The 22,066-nt window shown below is 35.1% G+C and overlaps 2 protein-coding genes across 3 annotated transcripts in view; one reads left to right on the top strand and one right to left on the bottom strand.

The window, feature by feature from the left end:
* Positions 1 to 22,066, bottom strand: part of LOC125675520 (glutamate carboxypeptidase 2-like) — a 283,989-nt gene that overhangs the window by 123,805 nt on the left and 138,118 nt on the right. The window lies entirely within an intron of this gene.
* The window catches only part of LOC125674913 (vigilin-like), a 65,183-nt gene that overhangs the window by 11,527 nt on the left and 31,590 nt on the right, over positions 1 to 22,066 (top strand). For both annotated transcript variants that reach the window (XM_056158500.1, XM_056158501.1), the window contains exons 13-29: positions 2,121 to 2,210; positions 2,704 to 2,735; positions 3,176 to 3,257; positions 4,782 to 4,883; positions 5,039 to 5,067; positions 5,920 to 6,019; positions 6,845 to 6,934; positions 7,137 to 7,168; positions 7,976 to 8,063; positions 9,066 to 9,167; positions 9,576 to 9,604; positions 10,915 to 11,002; positions 11,242 to 11,343; positions 12,487 to 12,512; positions 14,154 to 14,259; positions 17,440 to 17,535; positions 17,714 to 17,739. In XM_056158500.1, coding sequence (XP_056014475.1) covers positions 2,121 to 2,210; positions 2,704 to 2,735; positions 3,176 to 3,257; positions 4,782 to 4,883; positions 5,039 to 5,067; positions 5,920 to 6,019; positions 6,845 to 6,934; positions 7,137 to 7,168; positions 7,976 to 8,063; positions 9,066 to 9,167; positions 9,576 to 9,604; positions 10,915 to 11,002; positions 11,242 to 11,343; positions 12,487 to 12,512; positions 14,154 to 14,259; positions 17,440 to 17,535; positions 17,714 to 17,739 — 1,220 coding nt within the window. The remainder of the gene's footprint in view (positions 1 to 2,120; positions 2,211 to 2,703; positions 2,736 to 3,175; positions 3,258 to 4,781; positions 4,884 to 5,038; positions 5,068 to 5,919; positions 6,020 to 6,844; positions 6,935 to 7,136; positions 7,169 to 7,975; positions 8,064 to 9,065; positions 9,168 to 9,575; positions 9,605 to 10,914; positions 11,003 to 11,241; positions 11,344 to 12,486; positions 12,513 to 14,153; positions 14,260 to 17,439; positions 17,536 to 17,713; positions 17,740 to 22,066) is intronic.

Consider the following 22,066-nt stretch of genomic DNA (forward strand, 5'->3'; position numbering starts at 1 on the left):
GGCCATCGTAAATTTAAATTTGAGAAAACATGCTTTGGTTTTTAGCTCACCTGAACCGAAGGTTCAAGTGAGCTTTTCTGATCACATGTCGTCCGTCAGTCCGTCTGTAAACTTTTCACATTTTTGGCTTCTTCTCCAGAACCAGCGGGCCAAATTCAACCAAAGTTGCCACAAAGCATCCTTGGGTGAAGGGGATTCAGATTTGTTCAAATGAAGGGCCATGCCCTTTTTCAAGGGGAGATAATTAAGAATATGGGGAATTTTGGTGGCATCTTATAAAAATCTTCTTCTCAAGAACCATTGGGCCAGAAAAGATGAAATTTATAGATAAGCTTTATTAGGTAGTGCAGATTTTTCTTTGTTGAAATCATGGCCCCCGGGGGTCGGATGGGGCCACAATAGGGGATCAAAGTTTTACATACAAATATATAGGAAAAATCTTTAAAAATCTTCTTCTCAAGAACCACTGAGCCAGAAAAGCTGAGATTTATATGAAAGCTTCCTGATATAGTGCAGATTCTAAATTGTTAAAATCCTGGCCCCCGGGGGTCGGATGGGGCCACAATAGGGGATCAAAGTTTTACATACAAATATATAGGAAAAATCTTTAAAAATCTTCTCAAGAAAAGCTGAGATTTACATGAAAGCTTTCTGATATAGTGCAAATTCAAGTTTGTTAAAATCATGGCCCCGGGGGATCGGATGGGGCCACAAAAGGGGATCAAAGTTTTACATACAAATATATAGAAAAAATCTTTAAAAATCTTCTTCTCAATAACCACTGAGCCAGAAAAGCTGAGATTTATATGAAAGCTTCCTGATATAGTGCAGATTCAGGTTGGTTAAAATTATGGTCCGTAGGGGTCGGATGGGGCCACAATAGGGGATCAAAGTTTTACATACAAATATATAGGGAAAATCTTTTTTTCAAGAACCACCAAGCCAGAAAAGCTGATATTTACCTGAGAGTTTTCTGACATAATGCAGATTCTAAATTGTTAAAATCCTGGCCCCCGGGGGTCGGATGGGGCCACAATAGGGGATCAAAGTTATACATACAAATATATAGGGACATTCTTTAAAAATCTTCTTCTCAAGAACCACTGAGCCAGAAAAGCTGAGATTTATATGAAAGCTTCCTGATATAGTGCAGATTCTAAATTGTTAAAATCCTGGCCCCCAGGGGTCGGATGGGGCCACAATAGGGGATCAAAGTTTTACATACAAATATATAGGAAAAATCTTTAAAAATCTTCTCAAGAAAAGCTGAGATTTACATGAAAGCTTTCTGATATAGTGCAAATTCAAGTTTGTTAAAATCATGGCCCCCGGGGGTCGGATGGGGCCACAAGGGGGGATCAAAGTTTTACATACAAATATATAGGAAAAATCTTTAAAAATCTTCTTCTCAAGAACCACTGAGCCAGAAAAGCTGATATTTACCTGAGAGTTTTCTGACATAGTGCAGATTCAAGTTTGTTCAAATCATGGCCCCTGGGGGTAGGATGAGGCCACAAGGGGGGATGAAAGCTTTCTGACATGTGTAGATTCAAGTTTGCAAAAACTATGGCCTCCAGGGGTAGGTTGGGGCCATAATAAGGACTAAGGTTTAACATGCAAATATATATAGAAAGTCTTCTGATATGGACCAAGGTGACTCAGGTGAGCGATGTGGCCCATGGGCCTCTTGTTCTGTTTGCCTGTCTATAGCGGCAATGTTAAACGCAGCATGATTGGGACACACAGAACACCAATTGACAAAGAAGGATAACTTACTGATTATTCAGGTTCATTTCACTTCTGCCATGATACCGTATAGTGGATTTTTTCCGCGGGGTTATAAATATGGCTTATTTTAGCGGTTAGATAGCTTTCTGCCAGAATTTCACTAGCCAAATATGGAACCAAGTGCAACTTCAGTATATGTAAGAGACACAACTCTTCCCTGTCCGCCAAAATTTATTCCGCTAAAATTATTAGCATACCTGTCAGCCAGCAAATCGCCAGATTGTAGACCCACGGAATAAACCCGCTATATGGTATAAAATCTGCCCTTCCCAGCTCTCTGTTGATTTAATACAAAGGAATTGTCACTCTACAAATACGTCTTTACGTTACAGGTTTATGCGAATATAGATTTAGCTTATGGCGACTCTACAGATCTGTGGTTAGAGGGAGAAGCAGCCCTGTTTGATAAAGCGGTTGCAAAGGTAAGATTATTAAATTCTAAGATATATATATATAGGAAGTCGTTGTGGCCGAGTGGACTTATGCACTGGTTTGACAATCTTGCTAGGCGGTGGGTGCCATACGTCGCTGGTTCGACCCCGGGCTGGGGCGAAATTTTCAGTACCTAGTTGTGATTATTTAGTGCTTTATATATATATATATATATATATATATATATATATATATATATATATATTAAAAGAAATAGAATAAACAGTACACAAAGTTAAAAATTTAACGCAAGCTGATTTTTTTAAAAACACAATTTGGATATATATATATATATTTATATATATATATATATATATATATGTATATATACATGTACAAGCAATATTTTGAATATTATTTGTAATATTTCAAACTTAATTAATTCAGTCTATGCATATGCAGGTATTGAGCATGTGATTGTGCACTAGGGGAGTTTATGATGAAAGTATTATCTAGTCTCAAATTATGAATTCTTACTTTCAGATGCAAAAAGAGCTCAACAGATTAAATTCCAGGTAAGTTGATGAATTATTGAAAGCCTTATGCTGAGGTTACACAAACTGTAACGGGATATGTCTGCTGGGTTTTCATTTCTGCTTTTTATCTTCCTTGCAAAAGACTGCGCAAGTGTGGGTTGATTTTTAAGTACGATATTTTTAGAAATATATATGAACCATAAAATGGGTAGATTTAGATTGGCAAATTTAATTTTATGGTCATGCATGTAAAGATATTGAACCATATAAGGTAGAAATATTTGATTAATAACTGAAAGTCAAGGTCAATCTTATTCAAGGTTAGAGTGAAAGTTGTGTGGCAAGATGAAAGGTCAGAACTGCCACAAAGAACTTTAGTCATGCCAGGCACAGTAATTCATAAAAACATTTGAAAATTCATATGTACATCTAGTTGCTTAATCTCTACAATATGTAAACCGCATTCTATCTTTTTTTAGTGATTTTGTGACGGTTAACTCCAGTGTGGCACAACAACTCATAGCCTCCCAAGGAGCACGGGTCAAGGAGCTTGAAAAACAGGTATTAAAAGATACACTTTTCCAGCCGTGTTAGATTTTACATCCGCTTTTACTTATTAATAATTTATATTCTGAATGCTGTCAAGTCTGGTACCAAGCTGTCTGTTTTAGGCAGGTTTTGCTGTACAATGTACTTAACAAGTCATGCTGATACCATTAGTAATAGTGCACTGTTGACAACTGTAACTTTGTTCATAGAAGTTGAAGTATAAAATATCTGGATTTCGTAACAGTTCAAATTTATGTGGCTGATGAAGGGTAAGGTGAAATTTTGTAAATAAGAAGATGACCATGCTTGGGGGTGGGGCATAGTGTCAAAAACGAGGGGCCTGGATCAGTGTAGATACAGTATGTTTTCTCAGACTGATAAACTACTGGAGAACCCTTTGTCCAATGTTCATCAAACTTGTGGGATCATGATTAGTATTTGACACCTATTGATTTTCATGTCAAAGTTCATCGGGTTTACAAGCATGCTGACAGCAATTGCTGTCTCTCCAATAAATGAAGACCTCTTTTAAAGCAGATAGTCATAAAACCTCGTAGGGTTGGTCATGACTTGTAGATGACACGATCAATTTCAGGTCAGAAGTCAGGTGCTTTCTAGCTATCGGTGCCTGACCAATAATTATAAAATTATCTTTCCGATGGTCATCAAACTTCATAAGCAGGTTGGTCAAGACTTGTACTTCAAATGACCACTGTTGTTCAGGTCGAAAGGTCAATGGTCATAGGACTTTCTAGCATGTATACAGCAATTGTACCACTAATAACTGGAGAACTATGTAGGAGCTTGTACTTCTTTTCTGTTATGTATTGAGGCACACCAGACCTGAAGGTTCTGGTGTCCCTCGCTGATTTCACTTGATCGTATTTACATTACAATCACATTAGTCAAGCAGTGTGTTGTTGTGTTTAGAAGTTCGGTAATCATGAAATAGTGATGTTAATAGTTTTGACGAATCTTTGTCAGGAAAAGAAAACTTTCTATCCTTCATAAAGCTTGATATTGACTTGTGGATAGGATCAGATTGATTCGTCAAAAATTGTCAGGATTTGAAGTCGCCTTGTGCCCCTAAATGTGTTTATGTTAATTCTTTGCTAATTAGATGAAGTTGATCATAAACAAAATCAAAGGCTTGCAAATATTTCTTGTATTTAATTAAAAAACATTAATCTCGTGAAAATAATGTATGATCATAAAAATTTTGAAATTTGCTGTTAGTGGATCAGTTTGTAGAAGGATATAATTTTGAATTGATTACTTTCTTGAAGATCTATTTTTCTTCTGTTTTAAATCTTCGGTTTAAGAAAAACAACGTGCTTCACGAAGTATTCCAGCATGAAGAGTTGCAGTTCATAACCTCATGTATTTTCAGAAATGAAGATAATCGCTTTAAAAGAGTATATTCCTAGCTACATGTAGAGAACAGTAATGGATTTAGAGTAGATAGGTTCCTTTGTCCTATACAGCAAGATGTCTGATTCAGTGACAGTTTTTATATTGATATTTCTATTTAACAAGACAGGAACAAGGATTTCTGTGAAAACCATTGAAAGTGATGCTGATGTTGATGTTACTGTACAAGCCAAAAGTCCAATGGAATTAGAGACTGCTTTGGAAAAGGTACGACTTTTTGACCCCCCCCCCCCCCCCCCCCCCCCCCAAATGATATTAATTTAAAAAAAGCTATGAAAATAATTTCATATAAGAATAATGACAAAAATTACATGTTTTTAAAAATTCAGTTTTTAGAAACATTTTTCTCTGTTTTATTTCAGATACATGAAGTAATCCGGGAAATATCTAGGTAAATTAAAACATCTGTTGGTAAACATCTGTTCGTAAACATCTGTTGGTTAACACTAATATGTAAATAGTGCATGAAGTTGAGGGTAACAATGAAAAATTTCATCTTGAGAAAACCATTGTCAAGAGGCACAGCCTACTAGGTTGACAATGGCTTTTGAGGGGTAAGACATTTTTATGTTACCCTCATTACATGCGCTATGTTTTTTTATATTATTATACTGAATGTTATATGTTTATTGAATATACATGTATCAAAGCATAAAGATTCAGGTGGAATTTTTTTATTTAAATTGTCGTGATTTGTAGTTAGGAAGTTGAAAACATTACTTTCTGTGATAGCTACGCAGTACATGTACCAGTTTGTACCAATATTTATCTGCCAGACTGTTGATTATAGTTTGTTTCATTCATAATTACACAATAAATAAAGTTTCAGGGTAAGGTATCTGCAGATACCCCCGTATAACACTCCCCGCGGGTCAATTTGAACCCCCGGTATTAGACAGGTTTATGTCCATCAAAAAATGATTGAATGATGTATGTATAATTTTTTGAAGGGAAAATTCGTTAATCATTACAATTTTAGGACGTTTCAGGGTATGAAATATGAAGATATAGTATATAATATAGGGTATTAGGGATCTCCTGGATTGGACAGTTAATTTAAGACCAAAAAATTATATTTTGACTAAAAAGTCTTGCTTGGCCTGTGTTCAAACAGTTCACTCTGCTCCAAAGTTTTATATATACTGATACTATCAAAACTCATTATAAGTACATTACAGGTTGGTGACGAATTTGAAACTCAATATACGTGTCTCTTTAATATCTTTGTGTGTTTTTTTCACAGACGAAAGATGAAGAAATTTGAATTAACAGTTGATGAAAAAGGGAAGTTGATAGGCAAGGGTGGTGGCAATTTGAAAAGGCTTCGAGATGAGATGTCAAAGGTTAGTATGTACTTATGATTACACAGGTGTACATTGTATGTCAATTGATCCCATTACTCATCTTGTGCATGTGTAGATGAAAAGATAAATCAATTTATTTAGAAATTGCTTCCTTAGAAGGACTATCATAAGATTAATTTTCACATCCTCTGCAGAGGGAATTGCTCTGTGAATGTGACATTATACATGATATTGCGTCATGAAATATAACACATCAATTTTGCCAATTTTTTGTGTGAAACTTTAACGTCTTTTGTTTTGATCATCTGAGTATACTCAGTAGGGCTGAAACGATACGCGCACTTCGCGATACGATACATATTGCGATACTTGTGCAGCGATTCAATACTTTCAATACAATACAATCTACAGAAGAAACCAATAATAACATTAAAGAAAAATTTAATTACCAAGATTCATGCCGAACGGTGAGATGCCTGTTGGCTTTGCAGCTCTGTAGTTTAAACTGATTAAGTTCATTATTGTGTTTGTCAGACTCGAGGCTAACAACAATCTGACCATTATCGGATGCTATTTTGTCCCTTGTGCCCGTTTGTAATAAACGTACTGAACTGAAAATTGAGGCAATGAATCGAACATTGAATCGCCCGTTTATATTGAACAGTATCGATACTTCGGTGAATCGTTTCTGTCCTAGAATATACGACTCGTCATGTTACGTTTCTAGCTACTTGATGCAGTCGTTGAGAGTTAATATCGCCTGATGAAGTACTTGAGTAATTTAAGGAGTTGACAGGAGTGAACATTTTACTCTGTGGAACCAGGGAATTTTGTCATGAGGCAAAAGCATTTTTACTTTTACAGATGAATGCAAAAATTAATTTAGGCTATCGTGAGTCTACAGATCTTTGGGTTGAGGCAGATGAAGACACATTTGATAAAGCTGTTGCATTGGTAAGTATTACTGAGTGATGCTTTATCTATCAATTAACATATTCAGATTTCTGGATCATCTATCAAATTGAATTTGAATATTGCAATTACTGTATATTTTGTCAATCTGATGCATCCTCTGACTGTATCATAGCAATAATATATGTATGTGTTGGTCTTTACAAGTTTACATTTTAAGATTATAAAACTATTCATGATTCAGATACAAAAAGAGTTGGACAAAAGAAAATCAATGTAAGTAGTAGATTATAGATTTTATCTTAGCTGAATTGAAACCCAAGAAAACTTTTCTGATCCAGGTCTTCAGACTTTTCATCTGTCTGTTTGTTACACTGTAGTTTTCAATTTATAGTTTTTCTTCTCAAAAGTATATCAACCTGAATACATGTGCATCTAATTCACAGTGCAAGAACAAGATTGTTTTGATAAGTCACAGTTCAAGGTCAAAGTGATAAAGATTCCTTGTGTATCTAGTTCACAGAGTGTGAACAAGTTTGGTTTTTATAAGTCACAGTTTAAGGTCAAAGTGATAAAGATTTTGTGTGTATCTAATTCACACAGTGAGAACAAGATTGTTTTGATAAATCACAGTTCAAGGTCAACATGATAAAGATTTCCAGTCAGAATCTTCTATATCCTTCTCTATTAATGCATTCCTGTAATAAATCTGTTATTGGGCAATATTGAAATCTTATGGTGTTAATCAGTGTATAAAAAGGAACACATGTTTAAAATATGTTGCTTTTAGTTGTTTCAATATCTAAATACTTTATACAGGGGGATTTTAGCCCTGTGTTATTTTCGCCCTTCTACACTTGCTGACGGTTTTGTCCCGTTTTAAATTAGCCCACTCAAAGTTGTGTTAAAAGAGAGATGTGAGAAAAAACAATTTCATCCAGCCTTAGATTCGCTCACCAAAAGGGTGAAAATAAAACTGAGGCGAATATTTCCTTGTGACTGTTTGCAAGCATGATGATAAAGTTTTAAAACTCTTTGTGCTCTAGGAGACCATTGAAGCCTAACAGGTTATATGTTTTGTAGGGCATTTACAACCTTCAAAGTTCCTCAAATGGTGGGAATAAATATCATTGGCCCCAAAGGAGCAAGGGTTACAGAGCTGGAAAAACAGGTACTGGATGTTATGCTTTGTTTGTAGAGATAAAAGTCCCTGAAGGTTTGTGCTCAATGAGAGTCAACATTGATATTTTTGTTTTAAGCCTTACTGTGTATGCAAGTTTTCTAAAGGGAAATAACTCAGACGCATATTGCATCTGTAGTTTCATAAGTGCATCTGATAGGTACAGAGTTTTAAGAACCTTGTGGTGATATTATTTTACAATAGTTCCATTGCTAGTTTTCTGTTATCTGAAAGACCAAATGTTAAAGGAATAGTCACCATACTACATTCTTCCCAATCTGATTAACTCAGAAAGACAGCAATCAGCTGGCTGAGACAAGCACAATGAGATACTTCTCTGCAATTTGAAAATAAATATTAAGATTTGGTGATGACGGAAGCCTTTTAATACACCATTTTTTTTGTGGTTAAGATAGAAATCCTCATTTGAACTGTCGTGATGTGAACTGAAGCATCCTGTCACACTGAATAGCACTTCATACACCTGTAGATTAAAATTGAAGTCAGAGTTGCTGGTCATGGTGATGTTGAAATTGCCTCAAGGTCTTTTCTAAGAAACCCTTTCATGAAATGTCATTAAACTTTACTATTTTAGTTGCCAGTGACATAAAAATTTATCATGATCTTGAGTCAATATCTTGACACCATTGTCAAGGCTGTGGATTCAATCACATCTGAGATTTGTTTTGGTAACACCCTCTGCTGTGTACAGTCAACATTCATCAACTTCACATGTTGACCTCTTGTTCTGTGTTTTTTAACGTGAAAATCTTGGTCTTCTGTTTTGTTTAGTACGGAATTTTGTCACATTTTGATCATATATTGTAGTGCTTGTTTTAGTTAAGCTGTTTCTGTGTCGCTGTGACTTAGCTTTGGGAAAAGCCAGATTTGTTGGGGGTTTTTTGGGGGTTTTTTTCTTCAAGATTAAAATGTCTCAGGTTAGCATTGTGATCCATGGGCTTATTTAATACTTGTATGTATTATTTTAACAAGACAGGAGCAAAGATTTCATTGCAACGAAAGGACGCTGATGATGAATTTGATGTTAAAGTACAAGCCACGAGTTCAGTGGAATTGAAGAAAGTTGTGAAAAAGGTACGTCCAAAGTGAAAATTTGAGTTTGCGTTGAGCACTTGAAAAAAATCTCAGCTGTTCTTGTGCTTTAAATATTCACGTTTCTATTATTTTTGTCTTTGATCTCTTTACAAATTGTGATGATATTGCATTACAGTTGTAAACAATGCATGTATGAATTTTGATAAATATTTAATGGCAGATTATCCCAACAGAAATGAAAGTAGAATTTAAATATATGAAGTAAATTTTATTTTTGAAAATACATGAGGGTATGAACTGCAATGCTAACACGCTTCATGAAGTATGCCGGCGTGAAGCGTCGCAGTTCATACCATCATGTATTTTCAAAAATGAAGTTTATACATGTATCTTAGATATCTTCTTACAAAGATTTTTACTTTTGAGTTTTGCTCTGTTTGATTTCAGATACAGGAAGTTATCAAAGACATTTCTAGGTATGTTATTAGATTTATGACATTCACCAGTTGTCAGGGATTTTTTTTAGGGTCTGTAGTGGGCTGAAATAAGGCCCCATTCCCAATGCTAAAAAGCAGGTAATTTTCCCAATTTTTGCTTTGAAATTCCCAAATAATGAAAACAAATCAAGCAGGGTAGCCAAATCATTCATAAATCTTCTTCACAGGCCCACAGATTACGATTTTTGCTTCAGAATTCTTTTAAAAGTAAACCTAATTTTTTTGGCTTCTGCTTATTTGAAGGAGGTAAGCTTTGACCAAATACAAGTATCAACACTTTGCGGAGGTCACGTCCCTTGTCCGCCATCTTCCGGTTAAAAAACGTATTTTCCTACGTTGGCCTTTGTAATTTTCCTACCTGTAACTTTGACATCTGTTATTTTTCCATCAATTGCAGTCAACTACAATAATGCCCCAGATTGGGGCAACTCATTAACTTGTATGAAAACTTGATAATTAGCTAAAATTCAAAGTAATAACATCTTGCATTTGGTAAGGTAAAGAAGGAAAACTTGGTTTTTTCACCGATTGACCTTTGGCTGATCCCGCAAAGGGACGTAACTCACTGCGAAGTGTTGATATGTGTATTGAAAGTCAGATGGAGCCCAATTATACCTTAAAGCACGCTAAATTGGGTTTTCACCTATATCTTTGTATGAAACATTTTTCCCAATTTCAAGCAAATGTCGCAATTTTTCCCATTTGGAAGGGCCCTGGCCCTTGAAATCAAGACCTTAAGAAAACCCTGGTTGTCTGATAATGGAAAAATGTTTAAAAGCCAATATACAAATGAACAAACGTATTGCAAGACAATATTTTTAGGACTACATTGCAGTACACAAGAATATTGATATCATTGTCTAGTCTTATTTACAAGATCATCAGAAAGGATCAACATGTGTACATTATATCTACAGTGTGATTTTAATAAATCATTATTGTTTGTTCTATGCATGTACATTGATAATTAGGGATGTCCACTTTTATGTGGCTGCAGAACTACATGTAGCTCTTTTGAAAAAAAAAATTAATAGACTCAATCACAATATTTTCCAAGAGAGCTACAGTTCTGCAGCCACATTAATGTAGGACTTAACAATGACCGTATAGTCTTGATGTAATGTGATAGTGTAAATGTAATGTGTAGATGCTTTTTGACAGTGTAAATGTGATGTGTAGATGCTTTTTGACAGTGTAAATGTAATGTGTAGATGCTTTTTGACAGAGTAAATGTAATGTGTAGATGCTTTTTGACAGTGTAAATGTAATGTGTAGATGTTTTTTGACAGTGTAAATGGACAGATACCGATAACCTCACAAGACAAGCGACAGCTACTTCGCTTTAAGGGGGCAAAGATCAAGGAACTCCAAAAACAGGTTAGAAAAAAAATCAACCCAAAATTCTTTTATAGACTTGTGAAGTAATGTGTAGCGGTCAGCCAGGTTTGATCGCCGGTGGCCAGATAGCTCAGATGGTAGAGCACCTGACTAGAGATTCAGGGGGCCCGGGTTCAAATCTCGGTCTGGTCCGTCTGCAATTTCTCCTTTTCTGTTACAAATGTTTCATCTGCTACTAAGTTACTGTGATTTACATTAGCATGCTTCATTTAAATCAGACTGGAGCATCTATAGTGCTGAGATTTAATGAGAAAAACGATGAACCCAAAGTCATTGTACAAGCCAAAAGTCCAATGGAGCTGGAGACTGCTGTGGATAAGGTAATGCCCTCTCCAACATGTTGTAGAACTAGAAACAATACAGTGATGGAAATTGAGTGTAACTAAATTTGCAAAATCACCATTCAGCATCAATTTTGCAAGAACATGCGATTGCGAGTGCTATAGGAGAGGAACTTAATTCAATCTACCGTATTCTTCCTTATGTGTGCCCATGCGCCAATGAGTGCCCCGTATGTACTTTTTAATTTGATAAGAATAAGTGCCCAATATTTTTCCAATATAATGATGGGAGATGTCCAAAAATGGTAAAGAGAAGAGATAGCGAAGATGAGATGAGGTCATTATAGAGTTTTCTTCAGAACAAGTGGGACAGGGGACAACTGTATGTGTAGGTCACCAGTAAAACACCTTCATGGTCAATGTTTAAAGAACTACAACATAGCTCAAGGTAGCTACCCTATATACATGTACTCGCCTGTAAGTCGGTTTGCCTATAAGTCGGTTTGCCTGTAAGTCGGTTGTGTAGTTGTTAGGTTATTTTGGAGGGAATTGCCATTGACCCATTTATAAGTCGGTCTAACTTTTTTCAAAAATCGGTTGATAATTTCAAATCAATGCTCTAATGTTTTTGCCTGTGTTTCAAATAATATTTTGAGAAATGCTCCGATATTTGATATTTTTTTCTCGACAAATCAATTTCATATCAATACTCTTATGTATTTATCTGTGTTCCAATAATATTTTGGGATAAGACATCGATATTTCATTGCTTATTCTCAACAAATTAAACAGTTACTATTTTGTTTATTTCGTCCATGTTTTTGTTGTTTAAAAAATACTAGGCTACACATTACGCCGTCCAGAAAAATACTAATCTTCTTAGGACACTCCTATAAGTCGGACATAGAGTTTTGGACCAAAATTTAACTCCAAAAAGTCCGACTTATAGGCGAGTATAGACGGTACATGTATCTAAAGTGTTGATTCAAGCATAGGTGAATCATTGGTTCGGACTGAGTGTAGAGTCGCAACTTGGGCTCCAGAGCATGGGGACTCAGACGAGTGGTGTGGTGCGTGGCTATCTGTAGATATGGAGATGTAAATGCCACATAATATGGAAGCTTTCAAGTGTTAAATTGTAAACTAAAGGTCCTTGAACAATATTTTTGCTTTTCTTTTCAGATCAATGAAGAATTGGAGAAATTGAGGTACATAAATTGATTTCATTACTACAGACTGATTGTAAATATAAGTTTATCACATTCACTGTTAATTGTTGGGAGGAATACTTTACAAATAACACTTGTTGTATAGGCAGTTACTGTAAGACTCTTGGGTCTTGTTTTTATATGCTCTTCTTTAGACGGAACTTATTATGGTAAGGCGATTGTGTCCATCTGTTCCGTTTCTTGTCCAGCTCATAACTCAAATACTATGAGACTTATAATCATTAAACTTTTTCGGCTGATACAGTACAGTGTATATCTTGGGTAGAGGGTGGATCGCATCATTAACAATTAAACATTTCTAACTACTTCTTTATAGCTACACTTCTAATACCTTTCGAATTTAGTATCTTTTGGACAGGGGAACTTGAATTATAAATTTCGGGACTCCTGCACCCCTGGGGCCTTAGTGCTGGTGCAAAAACTGCCAAAAATGGACCAATTTCCAAAAATCTTTTTTCTTCACAACCACACATCTGTAAGAAAAACAAAATGCTTAGTCACATAGAGCAGGAAGGCCTCTACCAAAATTGTAAATTTTGTGATCCCCGGGGTAGAGGGTCTGACTCCAGGGTGGGGCCAAACTTTGCATATAGAGTTTATATGTAAAACATTTGAATAAAATCTTTGATTGTGCTATTGATATGAAATTGAATCTACATGACATTTAGATGGAGCAGGTAGCCCTTTACCAAAATTGTAAATTTCATGATCCCATGGGTAAAGGTTCTGACTCATTGTTGGGGCCAAACTTGGTATATAGTGTTTACATGTAAAACATTTAATAAGTAACATCTTTGATGCTGTTGATACATAATTAAAACTTTTAAATTGTTTTGGTATCAGGGTGGGGCCAAAATGGTCATAGTGATTATATGACTATCATATGAAAAGCTTCTTGTTTGATTTTGCTGATGCTGTATAAAAACTAAATGCATGTTAAAGAAAAGCAGGAAGGGATGTACCAAAATTATGAATTTGCAACCTCAAAGTTCTGACTCTACATGTAGGGCAGGTCCAAAATAGTCATATAGTGTTATATAACATATGTTATGTTATGTCAAGTCTTTCATCAATATGAGCACTTTTGGGGGATTTATGTTTTAAGAACACATCTTGTTTTATACTGTTGCTGAACATTAGAGTTTAGCTCAGATATTCAGAACAGGAAATTGTTTACAGATTTTGCAGCCCTTGAGGCTAGTAATACTTTGAACTAATACTTAGGTGACTGATAAAGGCTGTAGGCCTCTTGTTTTTTTTTTTCTTATCGCTAATGATACGTTGAGATTCATTCAAAAGCCTATGTTTAACCACAAGCTGATCATGATTATATGATGTCAAGTTTAGAGTTACATTTTTTCATAAATGTAAGTACACTTTCTTTGTCGTTGTTAGTAAAACTTCATGGTCATAGATTTTTTTTTTATTACCAAGTTCATACAAGTTGTACTAAACTACCCTTAAGACAAAAAAAGGGGTGGGGGGGGGGGGGGGGGGGTGGGGGCTGTCACAAGGTTTCACATCACTGGTCAGGTATACCACGGAATTGAAGCTGGAAACTTGACTTGGATACACTGGTTTGCAGATGAAACTTTTTATTGTTGTATTTCTGATTTTTAGATGTGAAGAAGTTTCCGAATCTCTGTCCTTAACCTGGAGTGAAAGAGGCCAACTACTGGGAACTGGTGGTGAAACCTTCAAGGAAATCAGGGAGACGTTACAACAGGTGAATTAATATACCGGTACAATAGAGTTAATATACAATAGTGTTACAGTCCCTGAAACGTTCTTCTTTCACACTTGAATGGTGAGCGAACGGTGAACGCACGGTGAGCGAACGATGAACGCACAGTGAGCGAACGGTGAACGCAATTTTGTGAACGGTGAGTGAACGCAGAGCACAAAGTGAACGGTGAACGAACGCTGAGTGGACGCTGAACGTAAAATGATCTATTTACTCGGAATGTTTCGGATTTTTCCCTGGGATTTTACTTATTTCATAATCAAGTAATAAAATACATGTACATGACATGTATATTTCATCAATTAATAAAAAATTAAATAAACCGGAATCGTGATACAGCATATTTTACAGTTCTGGATATATTCAATGTAATATATTAATGTACAATTACCGAGTATACATGTATATATATCATAAAATTATCGCAAATTGTACATTAATACACGCAACAGTCATACACAAACAAAAGCAAATTTCGTATATACATTGTGTATACCATTACATGTACAGATACATTTAATGCATGGGTATAATATATAAACAATACATGTGAAAAGAAAAACACTATAATCTACATGTGTAGTGACATCCAGAATTAACAGGTGTTCATGTATGGCTTCAAACTTTATGGATAGTTTGGGATACCTGTAATTAACAAACACCCAGGAAAGGAGTCAAGATAGATGCAGTAAACAAACAATATGGATGGTTTACCCTGTGTCAACACCTCAACACTCCTAACAGTATTAAATATTCCTACCTAAATTTTGTGTCATTCATTTGTCGCAGCTACATCGACCCGAGGAAATAATCAGTACAAAACTTTCTATTTTTATTATTAATGTGACCATAGATTGCAGTTAGATCGTGCAATATTTGTATATATTTGATGTAAATAAAACTGTTTATTATACTGAACTACCCGTAGAATGTTTAAAGGCTAATGCAGAAATGTACCAGATAAACAATTACATCTTTGCATTAAGGACAAATGTTACAAAAGTTTCAAATTTGGCAAGAGTAGTACATTGTAGATATCAGTTTATTGACAATGTCTTTCATAACTATGGGCATAAAAAAGCTATATCAGTTTGACATTTTGACACGTACATACAATACAATGTACATTATGTAGCATCGTTTGTTTGTTTTTATTTTTTAAAGTTGGGGAGGGAGGTGACTTGTTTAAAACTCTTGTCAAGCAATGCAAAATAATTATAATAATTTGTGCTTGAACTTGTAAATGCTAACTCGTGAACAGAGGGGAAGAGGTTTTCATTACCTGAAACTGCCTTATTTTTTGTACTTGGGTTAAATTCATAACGACAAGCTCTTATATTCGTCTCTCATTTAGAATTGTTTTTAACAAAAGCTCAAATGAACCTTTTGCCATTCACAGTGGATAATCCTGAAATTTTGTACTTCAAAATTAAATTTCTGATATAGTAAGAAAGTCTCCTTCCACTCTTACGCACACGTTCAATGTTCATTTTCGCCTTGCTATCAAGATTGGTCCTTTCACTGGTGTTCCGAATGACAATGAAAAGACTGAACGATGAACGAACGGTGAGCGCACGCTGAACGCTTTGTGAACGGTGAACGAATAGTGAGCGCACGCTGAACGCAAAACTGTGAATAGAGAGCGCACGCAGAACAAACGGTGAACGCACGCTGAGCGAACGGTGAACGCACGCTGAGCGAACGGGAAAATGGTAAAGTAGAACGTTTCAGGAACTGTAATATACAATAGTGTTAATATACAATAGGAAGGTTTTGCTTACTACAGGTGAATTGATATACCGGTACAATAGTGTTAATATTAAATAGTGTTGATATACAATAGTGTTAACATACAATAGTGTTGATATACAATAGTGTTAACATACAATAGTGTTAACATACAATAGGAAGGTTTCACTTACTATAGGTGAATTAATATACCGGTACAATAGTGTTAATATACAATAGTGTTAATAGAATTAATATACAGTAGAAAGGTTTTGCTTATTACAGGTGAATTAATATACCGGTACAATAGTGTTAATATACAATAGGAAGGTTTTGCTGACTACAAGTGAATTAATATACAACAGAATTGATATACAATAGAATTAATATACAATAGTATTAATATACAATAGAGAGGTTCCGCAAATGAATTTGTTCAGGTACTTGTACATGTAGAGCCCCCGCCCCCCCCCCCCCCCCCCCCCCCCCCCTGAAGTTTGTGTTTTACGTTATCAGTTTCATTGCAAACATTTAGATCACTGATTACACATAATTACTTAAAAGTAACACAGTTAAAACTAATAAAAGGATTTTCTAGTATTTATGTAAACTTAAGGAGTATGTTGATCTCCACACATCATGGGTTCTATATTTTCATTGACAAATTTTTAGGAACTTGGCGCATGAAGTTTCCATGTTTTTCTTCTGACTGCTATTACATGAAATTAAAATTGTTAGGAATGTGAGCGTGTACATGAACGTGAAGTTTACATGTACAGACACATTGAAGTTTACATGTACAGACACATTGAAGTTTACATGTACAGACACATTGAAGTTTACATGTACAGACACGTTCATTTGTGAAAGCTCTCTATTGTACCAGGAAATCTGATAGGGTTCAAATTAGATACTGCAAACCTCCAAATATCAAAGTTTTTAATTAGTCCTATGGAGATATCAATTTGAAAGCTCTGCTTTAACAAAAATGAGTTGAGATAAAAAAAATTTTAAATTTGGTCAGAAATTACCAAATCTAGGTAAGGCATCCTATGATAAAGGTATAAGTTTATTTTTCATCTCCCCAGTACCAATTGCTGAATTGAGAGTAAACTGTTTAGTCTATTTTGAAATGTAGATTCTGTAAGTGAAAAAATAATGCAAGGTTTGTTCAGACCATGGCTCCTTTTATCAAAATACTGTGAAAACATCCTGAAATTGTCTGCTGTTGCCCTTTGATGATATTGGGCTCAGTGTGGGGCCACAGTTTTGGTTTGTTTTTGTAAGAGAAAGGTGGTTGAAGTGAGTTTTGTAGCCCATGGGCCTCTTATGATAAAACTATTCAATTTCATGAAATTTGAATATTCAGAATGTACTGGTAACTTAATGCATATTGTATACTACATTCACCGTAAATTGTTTCCATTTTTTCAGAAAGGTGTAGAAATAGATGTACTAATAGAGAATAAGAAAGTGACTGTGAAGGTGACCGGTCTGAGTGAAGAGAGTGTCCAAGAGGCTGTTGCCATGGTGAGTTTTCTGCTGAAGAGAATATTGGTGTGTCTGGTTTTTTGTTGTTTTTTTTTTGGTTTTTTTTTTATGTAATTGATGAATATTATGCAGTGAAATTTACTAGAATATTTATGCACACAGCTAAATTATTTAGATGTATTACTCTATACAGGGAAAAATTTGTCATTCATTTTAGATCCAAGAGAAGGCTACAGCCAAAAGGTAAGTCTAAATAAACACCAAGGCTATTCAACCCATGATCGGAAAAATTTTGAAATTTCACTGAATTTTTTTTACAATATGTTACACAAGTTTGAAGTGGTGAAGAATTGGAGTGATAGGAATTTAATTCAAAACAGAGATATCTGTAAAATAGTATGTTGTGTATCCACTGGCACGGTTATCTGACGAGAATTTTCAAGAGTCAAAAATGTGAAAATTGTTCTGTAAATTAAGGGTGACGGACCTAATTTGTTTCTACAATAGAGATTTTATTCAAATTTTGATATAAGGTAAAGCATGCATTCATGAATTAAAATCAGTGAAAAAAACCAAATGAAAATCATATTTTGGCATTTCAAAAGTACAGACCCTGAAACGTGCTACTACACCAGTTGCACGGTACGGTTCGGTACGCTTTATGAACGGTACGGTTCGTTTTGTGAACGGTACGGTTCGTTTCTTGAACGGTACGGTTCGTTTCTTGCACGGTACGGTACGCTTCTTGAACGGTACGGTTCGCTTCTTGCACGGTACGGTTTGCTAAAAATAGCTGCACGCTTTGTGAACGGTTTGCACGTTTTATTAATGAGGTGGGCGTGGCCTGAACGCTTTGACTTCGTATAAATTGTACGTTTCGATAGTTTGTTTTCACTCGATCGGTCTTATTCGGCTCTTTGATTATCGGCTGCAGGATTTGTGGTTGTGTTAGAATGTGCACATGGGGAAATGAGACGTTATTTTTGATTGCTTCGATGGAATAATTCCATATTGATAACGTACATAAAAGTTATGAATAAAAGTTTTTAGAATTTGCTTAAGTCCAAGTCTTAATGGTTGTTATTACGTTTCAATTTGTTTTTCATTTCTCATCAGACATTTATTAATTTACGATTTTATAAAAAGTTGTTACATGAACTGCTCCCCGACATGGGCGTGCGTAAGTGTAAAAACAAAGCGTATTAAGTTTCCGGATATAAATTACAGTGCCTAAATTGGAAAAGTTTTTAAGAAGTGAATTTTGTTTTGAATACACTAAAGTCGCAAATGACACAATGATTATTTTCTGCACTTCACATTTCTTGTGATTTATCATCGGCATTATGAAAGATCCAGGATATCTGCACGTGAAGTTTGTACGTCCTTTTTTGTCAGCATTCAGTCATTCATAATTAATAATGTTAGATATCTGTTGCATTTGTCTTTGAATCAAATAAAATGATGATAATACATGTATATTCCTACCCTTTATTACGCGAAGTCCGATTTTCATTTCCCTGACTTTACAGGGCCGTAAATTAACCTTCAATTTGGAGGAGGCAGGAAATTAGGCGGGGGTCTGGGGGCCGCCCAGGCCCCCAGACGCTGAGCACATTTTGTGCACATTGAACACGTTTCGTGCAAAATCCTTGATTCTAGGGCCTTCTAAGATGTTACTTGACTAACTCATTCTAAAAGAAAGATTTGGAATGCTTTTTAAGGGAGGTATCATGTTCTTAGTTATTGGAAACAACATAAATTCTAATGAACTTTAAATTTTAATTTTTTTTGGCTCAAAAGTTGGAGGAGGCAGCTGCCTCCTCCGCCTCCATGTAATTTACGGCCCTGCTTTATTTTTGATCACTGAAAATTGAATTTAAAAAAATTAACAGAAAAGTAAGGCAAGTGTATAGTTTGCAATAAAAATGTTTCATATACCTTTTCTATATATTGTTGAAATACTTGAAAATGCTGAAATGAATAATTTTTTGCGGCCGATTTGATGCTTTGCATCAATTTAACTTGTTTACATTCTTTTACACATGTATGTATCTATTCATTTCTCTGTCGATGTAATTAAAAATTGTTTATTAGTGTATATAATAAATCCGCCAATCTACATCTATCTATATGGGTCGTTATCAATGTAGAAGAGAAAAAGATATGTCAAAATTATTGCTAATAAAGTAATGAAAATATTACAGTGTAGAACGTGACAATTTTTCTAATCGGTCTAGAAATTTCTCATATGATTCAGACACTGTACATAGGAAAGTACATATTGAATACATTAACGCTACAAATATCAATTTCATCTTCTTACGGCAAGCCCTGTGCCATACGTGTAGTAGCATTATCAGGGACGTCGACGTCCCTGATTATATGAAGAAATTAAATAGGCTACTTGTAAGTACTATTACAGAATTGTAGTTAACTTCACCCTTGAATTTAAAAGAATTGATTGAAACAGAAATTCCGTTAAAACAACGAAATGCCCCTTGGTTCACTCTTTAAAAGTCTGCAATTGAAATATACATCCACAGTACACAGGACTGGCTGCAGAAGCATGCATACAAAATCCGTGCAGTGATCTGGCATCTATTTCTGTTAACAGTTCACAGTATAAAACGAATTTTTATGCATAATTCAGTCAAAACTTGGGTAACATACATACACATATATGCACTGAAACAATGTGACATTTACGGAAAGTAATTTAAAAAAAAAAAGAATATCAAAGATGTTTTAAGCATCTCGGTGATTTTCACAATTGATAACCCAGCTTCGTGATGTTTGAGGATAATGCTTCGAATAGCCAGCGATAGTCTACGACCTCCTTTCCCATCGGGCGCCATTCTGAAAATAATATACTGTGGCTGAAAAAGTGGGTCACGTGACATAAATTGCACGCTTTCTGCACGGTACGGTACGCTTTCGGGCTTTTGGGGGCGGGGTTTGCATAATATTATCCTGCACGCTTTCTGAACGGTACGGTTCGTTTCTTGAACGGTACGGTTCGTTTCTTGCACGGTACGGTACGCTTCTTGAACGGTACGGTTCGTTTTTTGCACGGTACGGTACGTTTCTTGAACGGTACGGTTCGTTTCTTGCACGGAACGGTTCGGTTCGTTTTTAAGGTGTAGTAGCACGTTTCAGGGTCTGTATTAAATTACAAAGAAAATATAGGGAAATTTCTAATGTGCAATATAAAAGTTAAAATATTTAAAAAAATCCACAATAGAGTTTTAATCCAAATTAAAGAATGACTTTAAAAAGACAATAAGCTTACTAATTGTAAGAAAAAGGTATGGGTCATCGACAAAAAATTTTCAGGGGAGCATGTCAAAGGATGATTTTTGGCCAGTTTTCAAGGAAAATGTCATTGAATAAAAAATGGATAGGTTTTCTACTTGTAGTTTCATACTTTTCCTTTATACTAAATAATTATATGGATTAGGAAAAAGTTTTATCGATCATATATAAACACTTAGTCATTGCATAATATTCCAGGGGTAGTGTCAAAATATGTAATGTATGAACTAGCTGTGACGGTCACAAATTCAATCAATCCGATACAGAGCTCAGTTTGCAGCTTAAGACAACGGATTTGTATTATATATATGTAATGTGCTCATTTTGTTTTTCATTTTCATAATCTTTAACCTTTCTAAATGAATTTAAAAAATTCGAATGTTTGAATAAAAGCATACAGTATAATAATAATATGTTTATTCACCAATCAAGGGCCCTTGATCGGGGGGCATGTACAGATTAACATGCAATTAATTATAACATACATTTACGTATTTCATATTGATAAGAGACCAAGTACATGACTTATATCGGACAGTTTCAAGATAGGATCTAACATGTACTTCAAGTGTCATTCTTCATTTATAAGTCTTTTTCTGATGAACACTCTCAGAAACAAAATGGACATTTATTCCTTAAAACGTTTTTATGAGTTAAACTTAAGAGTAGCATAAATTTATTTTGATATAAGAATTCTGACATTTTTTGTGCTTGTATTGAATATAAATGCATATACATGTTTATGTAATACGTGGTACATAGCAATTGCAATCTCAGACACGAGTAACTAAAGCATTATTATACCTCAGTGTATTTTTCTCTATATCAAAAGATGACGATAAGCTGACTTTTTTCACCAAAATATATGTACCTCTGCCGTGTGATCAGTTCTGTGCTAGCTAGGATCTGCGCTAGTCTTCAAACTATTCAATGGTAGCATTGATTTTCCACGCAATGCAGCATTAAAACATCAAATACAAAGCCCAGCAGCTTATTCAACGTCACAACTATAGCAGCTATTCCGAACATATGACGGAATGATTTACTTCGTTGTCGGAAGAGGAATTATTCGGCTTTGGTATAACAATAAAATATCTATCCAATGGGTAGGGGGCGATAGCGTGTTTATTGTCAGCCGAGAGAGAAACTATCCCCCCGGTCCTGCCTTTGTTCTTTGATTGTTGTTGACTGATATCGATTTTAGTCATTTTTCCGTGTTGTTTTAATGAACGGTCGAAAGATTTCTAAATATAACTCT

This window comes from Ostrea edulis, chromosome 3, assembly GCF_947568905.1.
Source record: "Ostrea edulis chromosome 3, xbOstEdul1.1, whole genome shotgun sequence".
In the NCBI taxonomy this organism is placed as follows: Eukaryota; Metazoa; Mollusca; class Bivalvia; order Ostreida; family Ostreidae; genus Ostrea; species Ostrea edulis.